This window comes from Poeciliopsis prolifica, unplaced genomic scaffold (assembly GCF_027474105.1).
Source record: "Poeciliopsis prolifica strain line A6 unplaced genomic scaffold, Auburn_PproV2 SCAFFOLD098, whole genome shotgun sequence".
In the NCBI taxonomy this organism is placed as follows: Eukaryota; Metazoa; Chordata; class Actinopteri; order Cyprinodontiformes; family Poeciliidae; genus Poeciliopsis; species Poeciliopsis prolifica.
In genome coordinates, this window is record NW_026562473.1 from 542,865 (window position 1) to 561,499 (window position 18,635).

At 40.2% G+C, this 18,635-nt stretch overlaps 2 protein-coding genes across 3 annotated transcripts; one reads left to right on the forward strand and one right to left on the reverse strand.

The window, feature by feature from the left end:
* Nucleotides 1-2,672: 2,672 nt before the first annotated feature.
* Nucleotides 2,673-13,445, forward strand: LOC129353842 (tectonic-1-like). The gene is made up of 14 exons (XM_055023301.1): nt 2,673-2,934; nt 3,030-3,153; nt 3,573-3,706; nt 4,654-4,802; nt 6,335-6,437; nt 7,215-7,327; nt 8,901-8,921; nt 9,503-9,637; nt 10,146-10,277; nt 11,505-11,593; nt 11,727-11,864; nt 11,955-12,102; nt 12,807-12,938; nt 13,168-13,445. The coding sequence occupies exons 1-14, from the start codon at nt 2,685-2,687 to the stop codon at nt 13,312-13,314; spliced, it is 1,815 nt and encodes a 604-aa protein (XP_054879276.1). The 5' UTR covers nt 2,673-2,684; the 3' UTR covers nt 13,315-13,445.
* On the reverse strand, nt 13,405-17,183 carry hvcn1 (hydrogen voltage-gated channel 1). 2 transcript variants are annotated; one of them, XM_055023307.1, is made up of 6 exons: nt 17,027-17,183; nt 15,401-15,613; nt 15,128-15,232; nt 14,822-15,053; nt 14,622-14,734; nt 13,405-13,742 (listed from the first exon to the last, which is right to left on the reverse strand). In XM_055023307.1, the coding sequence occupies exons 2-6, from the start codon at nt 15,572-15,574 to the stop codon at nt 13,686-13,688; spliced, it is 681 nt and encodes a 226-aa protein (XP_054879282.1). In that variant the 5' UTR covers nt 15,575-15,613; nt 17,027-17,183; the 3' UTR covers nt 13,405-13,685. The 2 variants fall into 2 exon arrangements, with proteins under 2 accessions (XP_054879282.1, XP_054879281.1); XM_055023306.1 differs by having other exon boundaries at nt 15,401-15,616.
* Nucleotides 17,184-18,635: the final 1,452 nt, after the last annotated feature.

Genomic DNA, 18,635 nt, shown 5'->3' on the forward strand with positions numbered 1-18,635 from the left:
TGAAACATTGCATACATGTCTGAGAAATCCTTTAATCTCCAGGGCAACCAGTCAGCTGTTCAATACTGGGTGGGCTGAGCACCACCTTTGGGACGTAGTTCTCTCTTCTGTCTGTTATCACTGGGATGCATTTATAAAACACAGAACCCTGACCATTGGGGGTCCAAAGTGTGCCTCGCGGTCCCTTTTTTGGCTCCCAGACTGATTTTGTTAGGTCCTAAACCAGTAAAGAATTGCAGTAGTCCAGCTTTGATGGAACAAACTTTTACTTTTTTTCACTTCTCAAATGTGCTTAAGCCAACTTTGACTCAGTTTCTCTCATGAAATCCCAAGAAATACATTCAAGTTTGTGTTTGCCATGTCACAAAATGCAGAAAACTGTAAGGGGTGTGAAAATGTTGACAATATTTGGTTGTTTCCCATTTGAATGCTTCCTTAAATAAATACACCAGGAATATAAATTCAGTTCTCTCAGCTCTTTCCTTTGGAAATAACCTGTGGTGCGGTGGCTGTGGTGTGAAATGAAATCTGTTCTTTAGGAGAGGAAACCCAAAGAAGAGGAGGCCTGCCTGCTGTGTGTTCCCTTAATGAGCTCAGGATTTATTCAATAAGCCGTTTGCTTCCTAATTAATGCTCTAATTAGACTTCTTGCCATGCAGCCTCTCTCACAGGACACAAGTGAGGGTGTGACCTTGTAATAACCTGTGTGTTCGTTGTTCAGTGATCATGACCAAACACACACCCGCTGACCATTACTGTCCTTACAAGTCTGCCTCCTCCTGTCAGCCCGGCCTCATCCCCACACATTAAGATTCTATATATTTATCAGGGACACAGCCCACACTGCCTTAACGGCCATTCTGATCTAATGAATGAGTGTGAGAGATGATGGATAAAGAGTTCACCTGACAGCATATACAACTTGCACAGGGCCGTTATCAGGTAGAGTGAGGCCTACGGTGAAAATGTGACTCGTTCCACTGTAGGTCACTTACTTTTGATGCAGCAAGTTAAGATGTGATCTTTCAGAGGGTGTACCTCTATCAAAATGAAACAATTGCTCAGTGTCTGCCCAATTGTCACAAAGTTCATTTATAGCCCATCATCAGCACCAGATACTCAGGTTCCCCACGGCAACAGAAGGACTTGTAGCGTCCTCGCACATCTTCATGTTTTTACCCCATCATGAAAAACAATAAAATCTGTACAAATGTTTAAAAGGGACTTATTATGCAAAATTCACTTTTTGTATAATTTTGTACTTCTATTTGGGTTTCTACTGCTTCTAGAAACAGTCAGAGAGCAACAACAACACATGAGCATCAGTCAGTACTGTTTCTTTCTTTTCCACCAAATTCAACTTTAAATTCTATCTGTTCATAGAGGTAGAATGCTGAGAATGCTGGAACCTTCAACATTTTGCTGTATTTTTTCAGATAGTGTCCCTGTTTAAATTATCAAATTTATAAAGTTCTTCTAAAGCTCTTTAGAAAAGAGAAACAATGAAAGAAACTTAATTTCTCTTAAACAATTTTCAATTTTAAAAATTTGGGTTAAAAGGTTATTCCTCATCTAAAGCCCATGGTGAATGAAAACTTTTCAACAGTAAAGATATTTCAATTTTTATTTTAAGTAGACCTTCTGATTTTTTAAAATATCAAAATTAATCTTTTTTTTTTTTTTAATAATTGACCGATTCCAGGTAGCATGTTTCACTGTCCTCTAGCTGAGTTTAGATCAAAATGAACAAAGTGAAATATAGTGAGATTGTTTGATCTGCTGCTGAATTTCTTACCTGTTCGTTGTGACTCTTTCCCAGCCCGTCCTGTGATGGACAGATTTGTTTGAACTAGATGTCCTGTAGTGCCATCTTGTGGACAAAATATTTATTTACTTTCAGGAAGTAAAGAATCCAGAGGAAAAGTATTGAGCTGCTGTGATAGCCGCAATATAATGCAAACTTTATTTTATGTTAGGCGTTTCAATTAATTTATTATTAATTGCTCATGAAATTGACTTTTTTTCTGTATCCTTTGTGAAGTCGGCTGCCCTAAAAGGGACTGCATCTAAATATCCAGAGCCATTGCTCTTAAGTGAACAGTGCGCACATTTTGAAGAACAGGGAACCAGACGAGCCAGATTAAACACACACAGACACAAAGAGATCACGGAATCTACTCTGGTTGAGAACTGAACCAGAACTGTGTTATTTCTTTTCTGTAAAGCTGATGAAGGATGGAACGTGTCATAATGACCACAGAGGAAAATCTGGATGCATTTATTATTACAATCAACTTTTATTCATCCAGGTGAGACGATGAGTATTTAAAATGACAGCTGTAATTGTTATAAAAATGCGATATTCATGTTACACATGTAAGTGCGGAATGATCAAGTAATAAACATACGTCAGTCTGTCATCTCAGCTTTGAAATTCAATATGACAGTAAAGGCTGGCTGTTGAACATTTACGGTTCCTTTTTATGGGGAGAATTTTCCTGCTATAATTCGAGAGCGCACATTTTCCGTGTTAATCCCCCATGTTCCTCCTTTACTTCAGTTGCTAAACTGCAGTTCTGCTAACTGCCCATTGGTGGCAGTAACAATATTTTATTGCAGACAGAAACCCACCTGCAAACAACTTAGAGAAACAAGAAGAAGAGCCATAGCAACTGTAAACAAAGATGGCCGTCTCAGTTTGTACAGTTTGGTCTAATTTGACCATTTTCTGTTTATTTATCTCAGTTATTTTGGTTACTTTCGCTGTAAGTGCAACGAGCAACAGCATCGCGTCCGGGAAAGAAAACTCTCCCTACGGATACAGTCAGGATAACTGCACCCCCACAGAGCCGCCAGTGACCCCCACAGAGCTGCTCCCTGAGGCCCCTCAGCCCCTGCCTGACTCCGGTACCCTCCTCCTCTCGGTGGCCGGTGGTAAGCTGTTACCGACACTAACACTCTAATTAATGCTGTAATAATCTGCTAACGACGCCACTGTGACCTGATATCTGCCTCGTTGTGCCTGTCAGCTGACAGTTTGTGTTCTTGTGACGAGAACATGGATGTATGTGACATGAACTGCTGCTGTGACCGAGACTGTGATAAGGACGACGTGGGTCTGTTCACCAGCTGCACGGTCACTACCGTGAGAAGGTGAGAGAGGAAGAGAGGGGAGGATCATCCAGAATGTTTCTGTCCTGGAGGCAGAACCCAAAGGGAATGAGCGATATAACAAGGTTTCAACCCATGATAGACTAACCTGGAGTTTCCTTGTGTTTCTTTTTGTTTTCCATGAGCCATTGAAGAGAGTATTTGCAGTTTATTTGGTTCTGTCTTAAAGTTGTCCATTCGTCCATTGCAGTTTGTGTTTCTTGCAATAATTCAAAACTGACTGATGTAGAAATGGATTCACATGGGATTTTTATTTGTCTTTTACAAATGGACTAAAATGGTGAAAAAAATTGTTTAAATTTAAGTCTAGACGCCTCCCTTCACCCTACATGCACACATGCAGGCACACACACACACACATGCACGCATATTTCATCCTGTCATTTTTCCATTCCTTGCAGTGGCAGTAAGCAATTGTGCAGCCAGGATGTAGCCGACTACAGTTTAACCGCCGATATATACGGCTACTCTGACCTGCTGTCATCTGTTCAGCGAGAGACCAACTACGACATCCTCTGCATCTGGTCCCAGAACCGTAAGCAGCTGTTTACATTCAGGTTGCTATGAAGAAACGGGAACCGTGGTTCCTTTAGACAACAAGTTCATAGGTTTCAGCTCACTTTTAAGTGCTCCCTAAACCCAACTTTGGGTTTCCTTTTGCTATGACGACACAATGAACATAATAACTCCTAAATATCATATGAAATATTTTGGTAAATAAAGTAGATTAAGGAAAAAAATGTTAGACCGTAGTCCATATTTGTTTTGCAAAAAGGCAGAGCTTTGCAGAATCAGTTTGGCTGCAGCTCATTTCAGGATGATTTTAAGTCAATTTCCTGTGTTCTACATTGATAAAGGATAGTTGAATGTAAATAATAATAATCCGAATATTTTTCATCAAATTCCCCCAGATGAGTGTCTGCACCTGCATTTTGTTCTGCATGTTTCAGCTGTTTCTGTGCTTCATCCCAGCTGTTGAACATACAGGCTTTAGACCTGAGTTTTCACAGTAGAAACTGTTGAATGAACTTAATGATGATCTCAAATTTAAGAGCTTTAAAATGTAAAATTACATAAAATGTAAAATTAAATATATGTTGTGTATATGCATGTATGAATTGTGAGTATTTGTATGTATGTACATGTGTATTTAAATAAGTGTATGAAAACTTATGTATGCAAAACTATGGTCAATAGATATCTTCTTAATAGGGTTGTGAAGAATAAGTCTCGGCTATAGTTTTTAGTGAATTATAGCTTTGTAAAATAGAATTATGTTTCATTTTCTTTTTTGTAAAATAAATTAATCTTAATCTCTTTCATAAGCTACACAGTATGACATGCATATTAAGGCTGACAGTGATAACTGGTTGTGCTGCAGGGCTGATCCATGCCACAGGGGGGCATGTGTAACTCACAATATGAAGAACTTTACAGTTTATAACCCCCATCCAGCATTTACATCCATCTGTTGTTTTTTAGGTTTCGATGGACTGTCTCATCCCTCACCGTCTCCTCCAACTGACGACAACTTTGATTCCCTCTTCAGTCAGTTTGTCGGCTTTATATTTGACTCTGAGGGCGTCGATGAGGGGCTGCCTGCAGAAGTCCAAGACACATCTGGATACCAGGCTAGTTTTGTTTTAACAAAATAAGATGAACATGTTTAACTTTATAAAAGAGTTTATTTACTTTTCAAGACTTTTTGCAAAGAAAACTTAAACCCAGGAGAACAAAGGATGTCTCATGCTTATTGTTCTTCACTGTACTGAGTGTTATACTCTGTTATACTTTATTCACTATGATTCGAATCAAAAAGTTCAAAAGGAGACATCAGTAAGGCTTAATTAATTCTTATTCATTTGGATTCACCTGAAGTTTAGTCTGGTTGTTGAAGTGTCTGGTTAGGCAAGGAGGTGTTTTAATGATCACAATAATAACACATTTTATTGGTAAATTACTTTTTAAAAACAATTGTTCATAGCATGGGGAAAGAAATTTGAGTCTTGTAGAAAACAATTGACTGCTAGGTAAATTACCTGATAATATCTTCTTCCAGTGCAAGTATTCACTTTGAATACTTACAAAAATATTTAGAATAGGGGTTTGCCAATAAATTGGTCCCAATTCCCTTAATCTTGGGAGATCATCCAATACTTACATGTGAACCTGATTTTATCCATCGATCTCACCTGCCTCTGCAAAGGTGTGAAAATCAGTCACTGTCTCCTTTTGCTCTGCAGTGAGAGGTTTGACTACAGACTGCCCCAGGTTACATCTGGCAGTCTGCAGTTAACAATAGTCACTGAAAACATTGCTATTGGTAAAGAATTGATCGGTCGGACATTTTAAAGATCACTGATCAGCCAGAAACCTGCAATCGTTGCACCTCTGATTGAAAGCATTGGACTTTCACCCTTTTTGCCACATTAAAACCACAAACTTGGATTTTATAGGATAAAACAGTACAATTCAGTGCACACTTAAAATTATACACCATGTTGCAGACTGCTTTAACATCTGTTCAGCCCCATGACATTGGTTCTTCAGAATATAGAAGGAGTGCAACAGAAGCCACCTCATTAGTATAAATAAAAGCAAATGTTTTCTGAAGGCCTCAGAGGTTTGTTAGAGAATGTTGGTTGAACAATCAGCATCATGAAGACGAAGGAACCGGATGGAATGATTTAGATTGAAGCATATTCATAGCCTACTCAAAACCCAGATCTAAATCCAAGTAACAGCCTGTTGCAAGACTTAAACCTTGATAACCATGTTGTCTGATTGTTTGGCTAAAAGCCTGTATTGGTTCACAGCTGGCAGTGAGCAGCTTTATGAAAAAAACTGTCCTTTTTTTTCTGCTTCACAGTTATAGTGAAGTAATATCTTATTGAACACACCAACGTCCAATAAGATATTATTGTCTGATGGACTTTTTATGACAAAATGTTGGTTGTGTTGGTTTCTGAACCATTGTGGAAGTTCTCCAGTGAGATCACTTGGATCAAAACAAAGCTGTAAAAGTGAAGTGCCGCAGCTAACACATGCACAGCACATGTGCTAGCTCCTTCACAGTTTCAACGTTTTCATCGGGGTTCCTGGGAGAACGTGTTCTCCACGTGTTAGCATGTTCTGATTCTGTTCTGGTGGTTTGTTGTTTCAGTTCGGGGATGTTTTGGGTACGGTGGAACCAAGCGGACAGAAAGGGATTTTCTATCTTCCAGCTCCTGGTGTCACTGCTGACTGTGTGAACAGCAACCCTGCAGGTACCCCATTATTAACATTTAACTCTGACACACACACAAACATTTAACTCTGACACACACACACACACACACACACACACACACACACACACACACACACACACACACACACACACACACACACACACACACACACACACACACACACACACACACACACACTGGGTTTGTAATCTCATCAGAATGAACCAGAAAACTTTGACTGTATCAAAACTTTGATTTTGGTAAATAAGAAAACAGAGATATAGACTTGAAGAAACTAAAGTGTTTTTGACTTTCTAACTATTTGTTACCCAATAACATTTCAGCTGAGCAGCATCAAAACCGACATGAGAGGTTACTCATTGCTGAGTCATGTCACTGTGGTGATATAAAGTATACAGTGGGCTGCAAAAAGAAGCCAAAGTTCAAAAGGAAACACAGTTCCAGCTGTAAACCGTCAGGTTCCTGCTGCTGCTCAAGATGATAGATAGAATAGAACAGAATGCTCCTTTATTTTGTCCTTCAGAGGACAAATTTTCAGTGAACATCAGAAAGAAGTTAAAGAAATAGAGACATGTGCATTAAAAGCAGTAATTGTTATTATGATTAAAATAGACTAAAATAAAAACAGTCAGCTTTTGACAGGAGTAATTGGCTGTTTACAAGACATCAGAATCCTGTGCAACAAGCAGCAGCTCTGTATGAACCGGTTCAGGATTCTGCTTCTCTGAGTCTGAAACTTGTTTTCATATTTTGCCATTTCGTTCATTCTTTCTTTTCTGGTTCCGTCCCCAGCGTTCCTGAAGGACCAAAGCAGTCGATGTTCCCAGCGTTTGGCTGTGGATGGGGACTGTAGCTCCCTGCAGGCACTCAGGATGGAGACCTACACTAACGTCCAGCTGTTAGCTGTGAGTTCAGAGGTCTTACCTCCCATTCTGCTCATCTCAGCACACAATGCATAAAGCTCCACTCCAGCATGCTAACAAATCCATTTCGTTATGGAAATTTCAACACTGGTGTGAAGAAAAACTACATTTTCCCAAGCTTTTGTAACTTCCCTAAGTTCATACTCATGCAATTGTGGTGAGTATTATTTACAGTGGAATATGTTTTGCAAGGTTCTCCTTTGTGAAACATCCTTCTGTATTCAGGTCTTGTTAAGTAACAGAGCACTTCTCTACTAGTTACCATGCTGTCTGGGTGATCCACACCACAATTCTCGAAGTTCCTGCTTTGTTTTCTTGAAGAACACTAAAGAAAAGTTCACTGCTCAGACATAATATTATTAAAATAGTGTGTTGGTCCACCAGCTCTGACCCAGACCCTGAAGATGTGCTGGAGTATCTGTCACCGAGACGTTTGCAGGAGCTCCTTTAGGTTCTGCAACTCAGATCAGAGTTGGATTGACGTGTTGAACTTGTAGTCCAAGTGAACACCTCAAACCTTCCTGAACCACTTTGCTTTGTGTCGCCAGATCTTGGCTAGATGTCTCCACCTGGACAGCATGAGCCAAGATTTTTATACTGCCTCTGGCATTGCTTCATGTACCCTGATGGGTCTTTGGCTGTTTGCCCAACACTAAGCATTTAATCTTAAATCTTTCTACAATCACAGCTACAGGAACTCACCTGTAGGATCAGACCACATGTGCATCAAGAAAGCTTTGCTACTAAACACTGTAGAGCAGGAAAACATACAAGAGCAGCAGAGTTGGAGATGCACTGACCTGGTCATTACACTTTGTTCAAATTCTTGTTTATTCTTCCTGCTTCTAACTAGGGATACATCAATAAATCGGCCTGAATTTTCTTAATTTTGGACAATCAGCTGAAACTTAGATGTGAAACCGATCTTATCCGTCAATTGTATCTACTTCCACAAAGTCTAAATCACTGTATTTGGTGACTTTTTAAATGAAAAAAATATCTGCCAATATCAGAATTGGCCAGTCAGGTTTTTTAAAGATTGGTGATCGACTAGAAAACTGCTGTCGGTGCACCTCACCTTCTAAGACAATAACCTTGAAGACAAGAATGTTCACTTTCTGCCTGAAATCTTCCAACCACTAAAATATCCCTTCATGTACATCAGTTATTAACTTAACTGGTCATAATGCTATGCCCTCTGTTAACTAAAAGGTGAGTCTGATTTGATTTAAACCTCTCAGAGTGTCATTTCTGGTCTGCTGTGAAGCTAACTGAAGCTACACATAGCTGCACACAGATCTAATTCCTCCCCACATCTTGCTTAAGGCTCCAGTTATTTCACTACAAATTTCACTGAGGGAGTTGGTAGAATCCAGACATTCGATCATGTCTGGATTTAGGATCTGAGATTTGAGCAGATTCCCTTCAGAGAAGAACATTCTGAAGTTTGCACACCCCTCAGCAGGAAGCTGCTTAAGTTATAGCGTGGTTGTTTGAAAAAGAGAGAAGTACAATATGAAAACAAATTATAAAGACAGTCTTTTGTCTTTGACAGGGGAGGAGCGCAGATGCAGCAGTAAGTATATTTACTGTTTGTTAAAATATTTTGGGTTATTTGTTTGTGAAATTTGTATTTTATTATTTGAGAAAAGAACATTTCACACAGTAAAAACTAAAAAATTATGTGGCAGAATAAATACTGATCTTCACATCATTCTGCACTGTTTAAAAATTCTGCGCAATAGACTTAAGTACAAAAGAGAAGTGTAGAGCTTGACTAAACTTCTGTCTATTTGTTACAAGACCAATCTGTTCCTCCTCTATGAAGATCCATAGCAAAGTTTTATGCATTTGCTACACAACGTGGAAATGACCTAGTTCATTTTCTGTTACACACTACTTTCCATTTCATGCAACATGCTGACATAATCAAGTGATAAACAGCAAACAGGATCTGTGTTTTAGCTACAAAAAGGATTTCCAAAGCCGATAACTAGTTAGTAGTTTAAGTTTTGAACAAAATGTGAAAGGGCCTTAAAGTGGCAGCTGCAGCAGCTACAGTGAAGTCCAAATGCTGACAACATCCTTCAGGTTCAGAGAATATGTAAATCAACCATCTGCAACAGATGAAAATGTCAATCTGATGTCTTCCCTCAGGTTTTTCCTGTGGATCTGGCTTCAGTTATCTTACAGTCCATAGAGGGCGCTCAAACTGAGCTGACAGTCAGCGATTTAAAAAACCTTCATCCTGTTCTCACCACCTCCAGCAGCTGTGCTAATGTGGTGCTGAAGGTGAGTCAGCCCAGTTCAGTATATTTCTGATGACTGCTTAGAGGTTGGCTCAAGATCTTGGGCTGCTCAAGTTCATCTGTGTGAAGATAGATGAGTGAAGACTTTCGAGAATATCATTTACTTACAAACCGACTCAACAACAGAGTGTCTTCAGTCAGGCTTTTCTTTGGATCTGCTGCAACCTCTACAGGAAGTCCTTCCAGCTGTTACCATCCATAAGGTTTTACTGAACCTCTGCATTTCATCTGCCAGCAAAGTCTAGAAGATTTGAGAATCTTTCTCTAACCATGACTTTGCTGAAATTCTGACAGTATCGACATAATCCTGTAAATCATAGCAACAGACCCAAAGACCACTTGATTGAGTTTTTTTTTTAACTGCTGCTGAAATGTTAAAGACAAGAATACATTCTTGAACCTCTAAAAAGAACAGAATCTATATATTTATATTAAAACACATGAATGTCCTTAACACATGTACCAATTGCAGTTTTTTTTTCTCTCTCCAGGCTGTTTATGTGATTAAGTATAACTCAAGTGGTGAGCTAGTAAATGCCAGCGTGTCTCTGGTGCTTGGATTTGTCAACACCAGCAGGACTCACAACTCACTGCAGCAGGAGTTTCAGGTTATGTACCTCCAGGTAATAATTCATCTTTTTACACTACAGAACATTATAGCATCACTTCTCTATAGATACATCAGTTTCTCAATAACACACCTGTTTTCATGGCAAGTGTCATGATTTGATATGCATATTGATTACATAACAATGTCAGAGATTTTTATTTCACAGTAGTTGTAGGGGTCACTAATGGCCAATCACTGATTTTTGGCTGAAAAGTTGCCAACTATAATAACAAAGTTGCTACGTCGGTAACAATAGCTGTGTTTCCACTGGCCATACAATTCCACTAATTAAAATTACAAAAAAAAAAAAAAAAAAAAATTAAAGTTTGGTTCATGGAAACAGTGTGATTCTAAAAAAATAACTCTTTGAAAAGTTATTTTTCAAAGAGTTATGAGTTATTCATGACTCATAGCTACAAATATTTGATATTAATGGCTATTTATAGCCTCCAGTGGCTACAAATAAGCCAATTGGCTACAGTTATTTGTAGCCACTGGCCTCCATGGACAAGGTGCTGCTGCATCCTTCAGAGACAGCAGCACAGTTGAGTTTGTCCTTCCAAACTGTTCAATCCAAAGCTTTACTGTAAAACTACCAGCGACAATAAAGAAGGGCTTGTTGTTGCTGCGCCTTAGTAAGATGCTGACATCTTCTCTGCTGGCTGAGGAGGAACGCTAGAGTAATGGCTGAAATATTACATCCATTGGTGCCATCATTTCTATTGACATATTGCATGAACAAATGCATTCATGTGGGATTTCATGTGGGAATTGAATTGCATTTATTATGTGATGGAAACACCACAACTTCGAAATAGTGTTGTTTTTGACTTTAATAGAATATCAAAAAGGCCAAAACAGTTAGTGGGGTGGCTGTTGTTAACTGCACACGCTCGACATCCTGGTGGGCAGATCTGTCAGTCAGTCCTCTCTCACAACAAAGACAGTAATTGAATATCAGTCCTTTGCAGAGGGAGATAATATCAGTTGCACATGTCAGTTGATTGCAGATCTTCCAAAGTGAAGGAAATTATTTCAGATTTATTGGTGTGTCACTCATTAGTTATTTTAAACTTTATGTTTTTGCTGCTTGTGTAAAATCTACCAAGTGGGTGTTGAGTTGACTAATGAAAACAATTTGTGACAATTGTGCTCAATTCTCTATAAATTGAAAATGAACTACATGTTTTTCTGACACCAAATCAAGGTGGTTTTATTTTTTCCTGTGCTTTGTATGAAGGCGGATGGCGGGAAGCCTGCAGTCCGTTACAGTGGAAACCCGGGTTATGTGGTTGGAATGCCTCTCATGTCAGGAGACAGAGCAACAGAATATCCTTGTTTTTATGGGTTTCTAAGCTACAGATGACTGAAGGTTTCTAGAAATGTAAATATAAAGTTCTTGTTGGGGACGGACTTGCTGATTCGATTTGATCCAGGATGTATCCTTATCCATCCCCTCCACTGGCATAAGTAGAAGTATCAATCTCGGAGATACTCTGTCTTTGCTGCAGAGTTCCAAAGACCAGGACTGTCTGAAGGGTCCTCACCAGCGCTCTCCTGTCCTGTTTGGTCAGGACTACATGTCAGGCTGCATACTAAGGCAAAGTACCCTAGTGCTAGCAAACACATCTATTCCCAGCAAGGTGTTCTCTTTGTCACGTCTTACCCTACGGTCCTCTTGCCATTCCAGACTGGAGGATGTAACCAACTGCTCCCTCGTCTCCCAGTCGCTGTTGAATGTTCTGAGAGGACCAAGTCCCCCACAGTATGTGGCTTCCTTTGGAAACACCCGGTTAGAAAATGTCCTGGACTGGGTGCCAGTCAACATGAATCCCATGGTGAGAACAGTTTGAAACATTCAGATTTTGGTGCAGATGTTACAGTGATCTGTGTACATATCACAAGGTGCAACACAAACTTAGAAGCCTTTTCCAGGGTTAGCTAAACTAGCTCACTGCAGTGGTAAAGGAGCTGTGGACCAGGGGCCCACTGCGTTTTTATTTTGAAGAATTTTCGAAGTTGACAGGAAATTTGACTTTGTACAAATCCCATACATTATTGACAATAATGTTATGTGTGTACATGCAAGAAATGCATAAAGTATTTGATGTTCACACTGCAAAATGTAACACATAATTAATGTGTAATCAACGTGTAAACTGTATAAACAACACGTAAAATATGTCTATGCCTTAAATTCTTTGCGCCTTAACAAAAGGTGTATTTTCCGTTGTTAATTATGGATGACAATGTGAAGCTATCATATGTGAAACAGAATAGTATGTGAAACTTCACATACTATAAATTATCTATGTGTCAATGTCCAATAAAGGAACGTTAAATGTATGTTCAGGAAGCCGTTGTCAGGCTTGGTGGACACACTCCCCCAGGGAGGCAAGGACCAGCTGGCTCATTGCCTCCTCTGCTGCTCCTCGGATTTGGAAAGAGAAAGTGCCTGACTGACTGATTATTTTTATTTTATTTCGAGCCATGAAGCTGTTTGATGCTTGATGGTGACACATTTTGTTTCTATCATTTGCAGAAAGTGCAAAGTTGCAACATCCCACTGTCACTTCATTTAGAAATAGAATGGACCAAGTACGGATCCCTGGTGAACCCCCAGGCTCAGATTGTGAAGATAAGAGAAGTGATTGAGACCAACCAGAGCAGTTTGGTAAGACTCACCAATACTTCCACAAGACACCATAATGCAGTGAAGCACAGGTCTGAAGACTGCTGACGATCTTCACCGTAACATTACAAATAGCCATAAAGGAGAATCAGCATTCAAAGAGACTGAGTGATAATAACTGGATGCTTCCACTTTGTCTATAGGGAAATCAGACCCAAAAGGAGTAGGAGGAAGTAATTTGTCCTGAGTGTGTGTCTGTCCTCTCCCACAGGCTCTCCTGTCTGGTGGCAGCAGCATTGTACCAGTCAGAAGCTCAGTGGCCTTCATCCCTGTATCTGCAGCAGCTGTTCCTGGTTACCGAGCCGTACCCAGCATCAATGCCAAACTACCCTTTGACTTTTTCTTTCCCTTTGTCTGACCCGTCCAGTTTGAATGTGGCCCTTCTCGCTACAAACACTGGCAGATATTTATTGTGTAAATGCTGTATATAAAAGTTTCTGTGTGGCAATTTTGAAATAAAGCATTTTATTTTTGCTATCAAATACAAAATATTGACTTATTTAAAGCTGCTTTTCACAAAACATAATACTTGAAGGAATATAGATTTCTGTGCAAGTTATCAGTCTGACGTAGTCTGAACATATTTACAAGCCCATGGAACTCAGCATCTTTAACTTTTAATAGACATTTAACAGAAATGTTCTGTGGGTGGTGCACTATTAAATGAGACTGGTAAACAACAACACAAAGATCAGGTCTGTGTAGAAGATTACCACGGAGTTCATAGTGTTAGAATCCGATGCCATGTTTCTTCAGCAGAGCCTGCAGCTTCTGGTTTTCTTGTGCCTGTCACAGACAACAAATGGAATGTTGTTAGAGCTTCCTGGAACGGGAAGCACTGAGATAGAGCCGTCTCTCTGTGTTTAACCAGGCCTCTCTCCTAGACAAATTACCCGTTTTAACTAACAGGGTTAGCACAAAAAAACTATTTAGTTATTTGCTAACTTCAGTTCTAATTAAATCTGCCCCCAGAAAACCTGCAACTCTTTAGTACCAATTTAATCTTGTCATTAAAAATTACATGTTCTATAATACCCTTAAACATTGACTTTGAACTCATATTTTTCTCTACAGTCAGTGTTATTTTTTCCTGAGTTTCTTTTTTGCAATAGAAAGTTCAAAGAAGCCACAGAAAAAGTTTGAATTCCTCCACTGTCATACAGAACTGCTATGTATAGACAGGCTTCACCCACTCCAGAATAAAATGTACAGTTTTATTGTCATTCACTTTATTGTCGATACAAGCAAGAATATCTTCAAAGTTAGAAAAAGGGTTAAATGAAAAATTACCTCCACTATTGGCAGATTTGCATAAGTGTTCTCCCCACTGCAAACTGAATGTGATTGGACCATATGACCAACTAGGATCAAATTTGAATGTGTTTGACAAACTTTGGATCTGTCTATATAGAGTAATTTCAGCTCAACATCTCACCAACTACAATGGTTTCATCCATGGAATACAACAAATGCAGTTTACTGCCAATCAAATTGCCTAAGTCCAGCCTGAGATGGTAACAAAAAACAGATTGGAGCTGCGTGATCTCTGAAAGTGGACATGAATCTGGCTGAGGCTGACTGGTTGAGGACACAGGTAAAGCCAGGTCCATGGAGAATGGGCATGTAAGACCTCCACACTGATCAGATTAAGGTTCAAAAGCTCACCAGCTCATCATTGTGCTTCTGTAGCTCTGTTGCTCTTTCAACAAGGTGATCGTAGCTCTCCTTCAGCTTGTGGATCTTCTGGTCTGCACGAGTTTTCACCGACACCAAGATCCCTGAAGCCCATTCAAACATGGTCAGCTCTGTTCGTAGAACAGCCACTGTCCGTGTATCACGTAAATAGACATTGGAGTGTCACTGACCGTTGACAATTCTGGCTACTCTCCAAAGTCGCAGCAGGATGAGGAGACCCACTCCATCAAAGGCATCTTCATGGAAGATGAAGACGATGTCCAGCACAAATGATACAACCACCACCAATGCATCAAACACCTCAAACTTGTGATAGAAGAACTCAAGGCGGAACACAAACAACTTTCCAGCAAGCTCCACCATGAAGAAGGTGAGAAGGGCCAGGCTGAGGTAGTGGAACACCTGCCAGAGAAACACATAGAGCAGTCACAGGGAAGTGACCCTGGGAAGTGTCTGGATGTGAAACCATATGTCACCTCAGGAGCAAGATGACCGTGCTGCAGCTTAATGACAGACAGGTCTATTAGCAGCTCCGCCATGACGAAGAGGGCATCGAGGATAACCAAACACACCACAGCGATCTACAGGCAAAGACAGCAGAGAGAAATGTTCTTCCATCAAACTACCAGGTTTGTACAGTTCAGTGGCATGTTTTATATGATGAAGAGTGTATATGCATCTCAGTATAATCGTCTATGTTGTCTAGTAGAGGTGTGTGTTAGAAGCGTTGTGCAGCAGGTGGGGTCTACCTGGAAGCGGTCTGAGGTGTAGAGTCTCTTCAGTGAAGCCCTGAAGGTGGGTGCTGCTGGGTGCTGGCCGGTCGCTGGGCTCAGCTCCTCGCTGTCGACATGCAGCTCCTCCTCCACCCACTGGCCAGGCTGCACGTCGCCCACGGCCGTGAAATGCCTCAGGTACCGAGACATGGCAGAAAGCCACACACAAGACGACGGCCCACCTCAGCTCTGCTGTGGGGGACAAAAAAAAGAAAGAAAATCTAAAGAATCATTTTCATTTTAATATTTCAGAAACTCTTCAGATGATGTTGAAATGTGCAGCTTCCAGAGAGTTTCTCTGTGGACTAAAAGCAAGAGTTTAAAACTGGTGTTCTGGCCCTTTTCACCTTATGGAAACATTTCTTCACATTTCTTCACATTAGACAATCAGAGTTCAGTTCTGCTTTCTTTCAGATTGCAACATAAGATGAATCAACTTCACTATTTCACTCTGATGTTGGAAGGAAACAGAAGGAGCCTGTACAGCTCCAGAAAAGTGTTTTCATTTCCACCGGCGTGCTTCATAGACTTTATTCTGGAAAACTGAAAATGGCAGCGAGTTGGAGCAGCTCTGACACGTTAGGTCTGATTTGTTCTTTTAAGATACTTTCCTTCAGAGTATTTCACAGTGGAAGCGTTATTGTTCCCATGGGTTCTAGATGCTCTGCGCCTGAAAGGAGTTTGCCTCTCACTTTTTTATTTTTACACTGTATGACTTTTGTAATTGACAGCAGCTAGTTCACATCTCAAAAGCTCAAATAGACTTGAAAAGGAGACTTTATGGACGCAGAACAGAACCAGAAACAGCATCACTGTCCACAACTTCCTGCAGATTGCAACATGACATAAATAAACTTCACTATTTGGAGATATTTTAATTATATGAGTTGCAACAACATGCAATCTCCCTTTGTGGTGAATAAATTATTGATTTTAATTGAATGATTGATCATGAAGGACCCTGGGTCAGCCTCTTTCTATTAAAACCATTTTACAGGGAAATAAAATAGCTTTAATAGAAAATTCAGGCCTGAATTCACTGACAAACATTCTCTCAGGTGTAGCAAGTGTGAGGCCAGAATCTTCTTCAGTCCCACATTAAGCAGCAGGAAGTGGGGTGGGCCTATTCAAAGCCCGGTGTGTCCTACTCCCATAGACTGTACTTACAAATATGCAATTGAAAACTAATTGAAGTTCAGAAAGTCATATGCAGAATATGTTTCTGTTATTTGTGTCTGGTTCTTCTCCCCACAGTCAGCCCAAAGCTTTTTATTGTCGCTCTGGGCAGCAGGCACATCAGCCAGACACTGAAGAGCTTTCAGTAAAGTTCAGAAACAGAAACTGCTGTTGAAGAAAAAAACAAAATCCCAAAGTAGTTTGACTTTTCAGTTAAAAATGTCTGAAACTCTGTCAAGTCAAATCAAAGTCATTTCTAAAGCGGGATTTAAATGAGCAAAGAGAAAACGCACTAACAGTTTCTCCTCCAAGTTGTGGAAACCTGCAGACGGATCAGCGCTGAGAGGATTTTTTCCCCAGGAGGTAGAGAGAGAAAAGCGGCCACATCTGATAGCAGCACTGAGGAAAAACGGGAAGACTTCTTACCTGATGCCTTTGCAGGATCCAGTTGTTGTCCCGCTGCCCGCCGAGGGAAGCTCAGCCGCTGCTGGCAGGACGCTGCAACTCGTGATCAAAACAACCGTGTGGCTCTGAATCTGCAGAGCCAGCATTACTGACAGGAGCAGCGACCAGCGGCGGCTCGGATCAGTGCAGCGGAAGCTGAGTCTGTGAGGGACCGAGGAGGAGGAGGAAGAGGAGGAGGAAGAGGAGGAGGAAGAGCAGGACTTCTGGGCAGGACTCTGCTGCTCCTCTCACTTTAAACAGCTCCAGAGAAATCAAACTTCTGTCATCCTGGCTGGTTCTGCTCTGCTGTGTTTATGTGGCCCTTTGGATTCTGGGGCCACATCAACAGAACCTGCGAGATTACACCTGTGTGCTTAAACATTATTTTAATCAAATCACAGAGGGTTTTTTTTTTTTGTTTCATGCCAAGTTATCACTGTGAAAAGATGCTCAGTTTTACTTAGAAATATTCAACTTATACAGAGACAGATATTGATCATTTTAGCAGGTTGTTCATTGGTTCTTTTAGCAGTACATTCTACAACAATGGCACTTTGAGAAAATTCTTGATTATAATATGGCCAGAAATTATTTGACACCCAAACAACTCACGCCTTTCACACTCTGACCTCTAGATGGCGATATATGCGATTTAAAATAAACATGTCTAAGATAATAAATCAAATTATTTCATGCAGCAAAATGCTAATATTGAATTCGTAGAAAAAAAATTTGGATTGGTTTTTAGATTCTCGCCGCTGTGATGCCTATAATGACATTTTCCTACTTTGTATCAAAGTGGAAAACAGAGCTGGATGCTTTGAGTTTGGTTCAGCTTTAATTTCTTAGGACTGATCAGGGATTCCTCACATGGTAGATTTAAGTAGAAACTTCACTGCATTTCTATTTTCGTCCAGAGGTTTGAAATCCTGACATGTTGGTTCTTGGATGTGGAGATTATAAAGAAGTTCAAGTCTTGAATGTTTATTTGGTTTGGTTCAGATTTCTTTGTACTATTCTGTGATTGGTGTTTTAATCTAGGATTGCTGCGAGGTTAATCTCACACATTGATACAAGCCAGATAAAAACAATGTTGGTTAACAGCAATATGACATTAAGTCCGCTGGCAAAAATTCGACACAAGTAGCATGGAGTTATTAAAAGTAGCATACAAATATGTGTGCCCACAATAGAAAAAGGAAAGGAGCATTCACTTCTTTAAATGTTTATGGGGTTATGTAGCTATTTTGTTTCTTGTAACAGAGGTTAATGACGATGGGTGTATTTATGGTGTTTCACCAGTAGGGGGTGCATGGAGACTCTGAGCTGCCTGTTGCTCTGCGGTTTCTGATAAGTTGAGAGAAATTGGAGGAACACAGACTGCGTCTCCCGTGTTCTCATTATATGCTATTTTTCAGCTTTATCATCTGCTGCTGACGGGTCCAGAATCCGGTACCCGTTACATACTCTACTCAGGAAGTAGAGTGCTCTACTTGTTAATGCTAATTAAAAAAACTATTCAAGAATCAGAATTGGAATAGAATATTTACACCTAGCTGGCATTCATATCTCAACAAATGTGGCTTGTTGA

What these genes read in the sequence shown, in the direction of transcription:
- LOC129353842 (XM_055023301.1), top strand. Translation starts at nt 2,685, where the DNA reads ATGGCCGTCTCAGTTTGTACAGTTTGGTCTAATTTGACCATTTTCTGT. An exon ending in CCTCCTCTCGGTGGCCGGTG is followed by an intron (nt 2,935 to 3,029) that starts GTAAGCTGTTAC and finishes TGTGCCTGTCAG; the next exon opens with CTGACAGTTTGTGTTCTTGT. An exon ending in AGACCAACCAGAGCAGTTTG is followed by an intron (nt 12,939 to 13,167) that starts GTAAGACTCACC and finishes CCTCTCCCACAG; the next exon opens with GCTCTCCTGTCTGGTGGCAG.
- hvcn1 (XM_055023307.1), bottom strand. Translation starts at nt 15,574, where the DNA reads ATGTCTCGGTACCTGAGGCATTTCACGGCCGTGGGCGACGTGCAGCCT. An exon ending in ACACCTCAGACCGCTTCCAG is followed by an intron (nt 15,233 to 15,400) that starts GTAGACCCCACC and finishes CTTTGCCTGTAG; the next exon opens with ATCGCTGTGGTGTGTTTGGT. An exon ending in AGTAGCCAGAATTGTCAACG is followed by an intron (nt 14,735 to 14,821) that starts GTCAGTGACACT and finishes AATGGGCTTCAG; the next exon opens with GGATCTTGGTGTCGGTGAAA.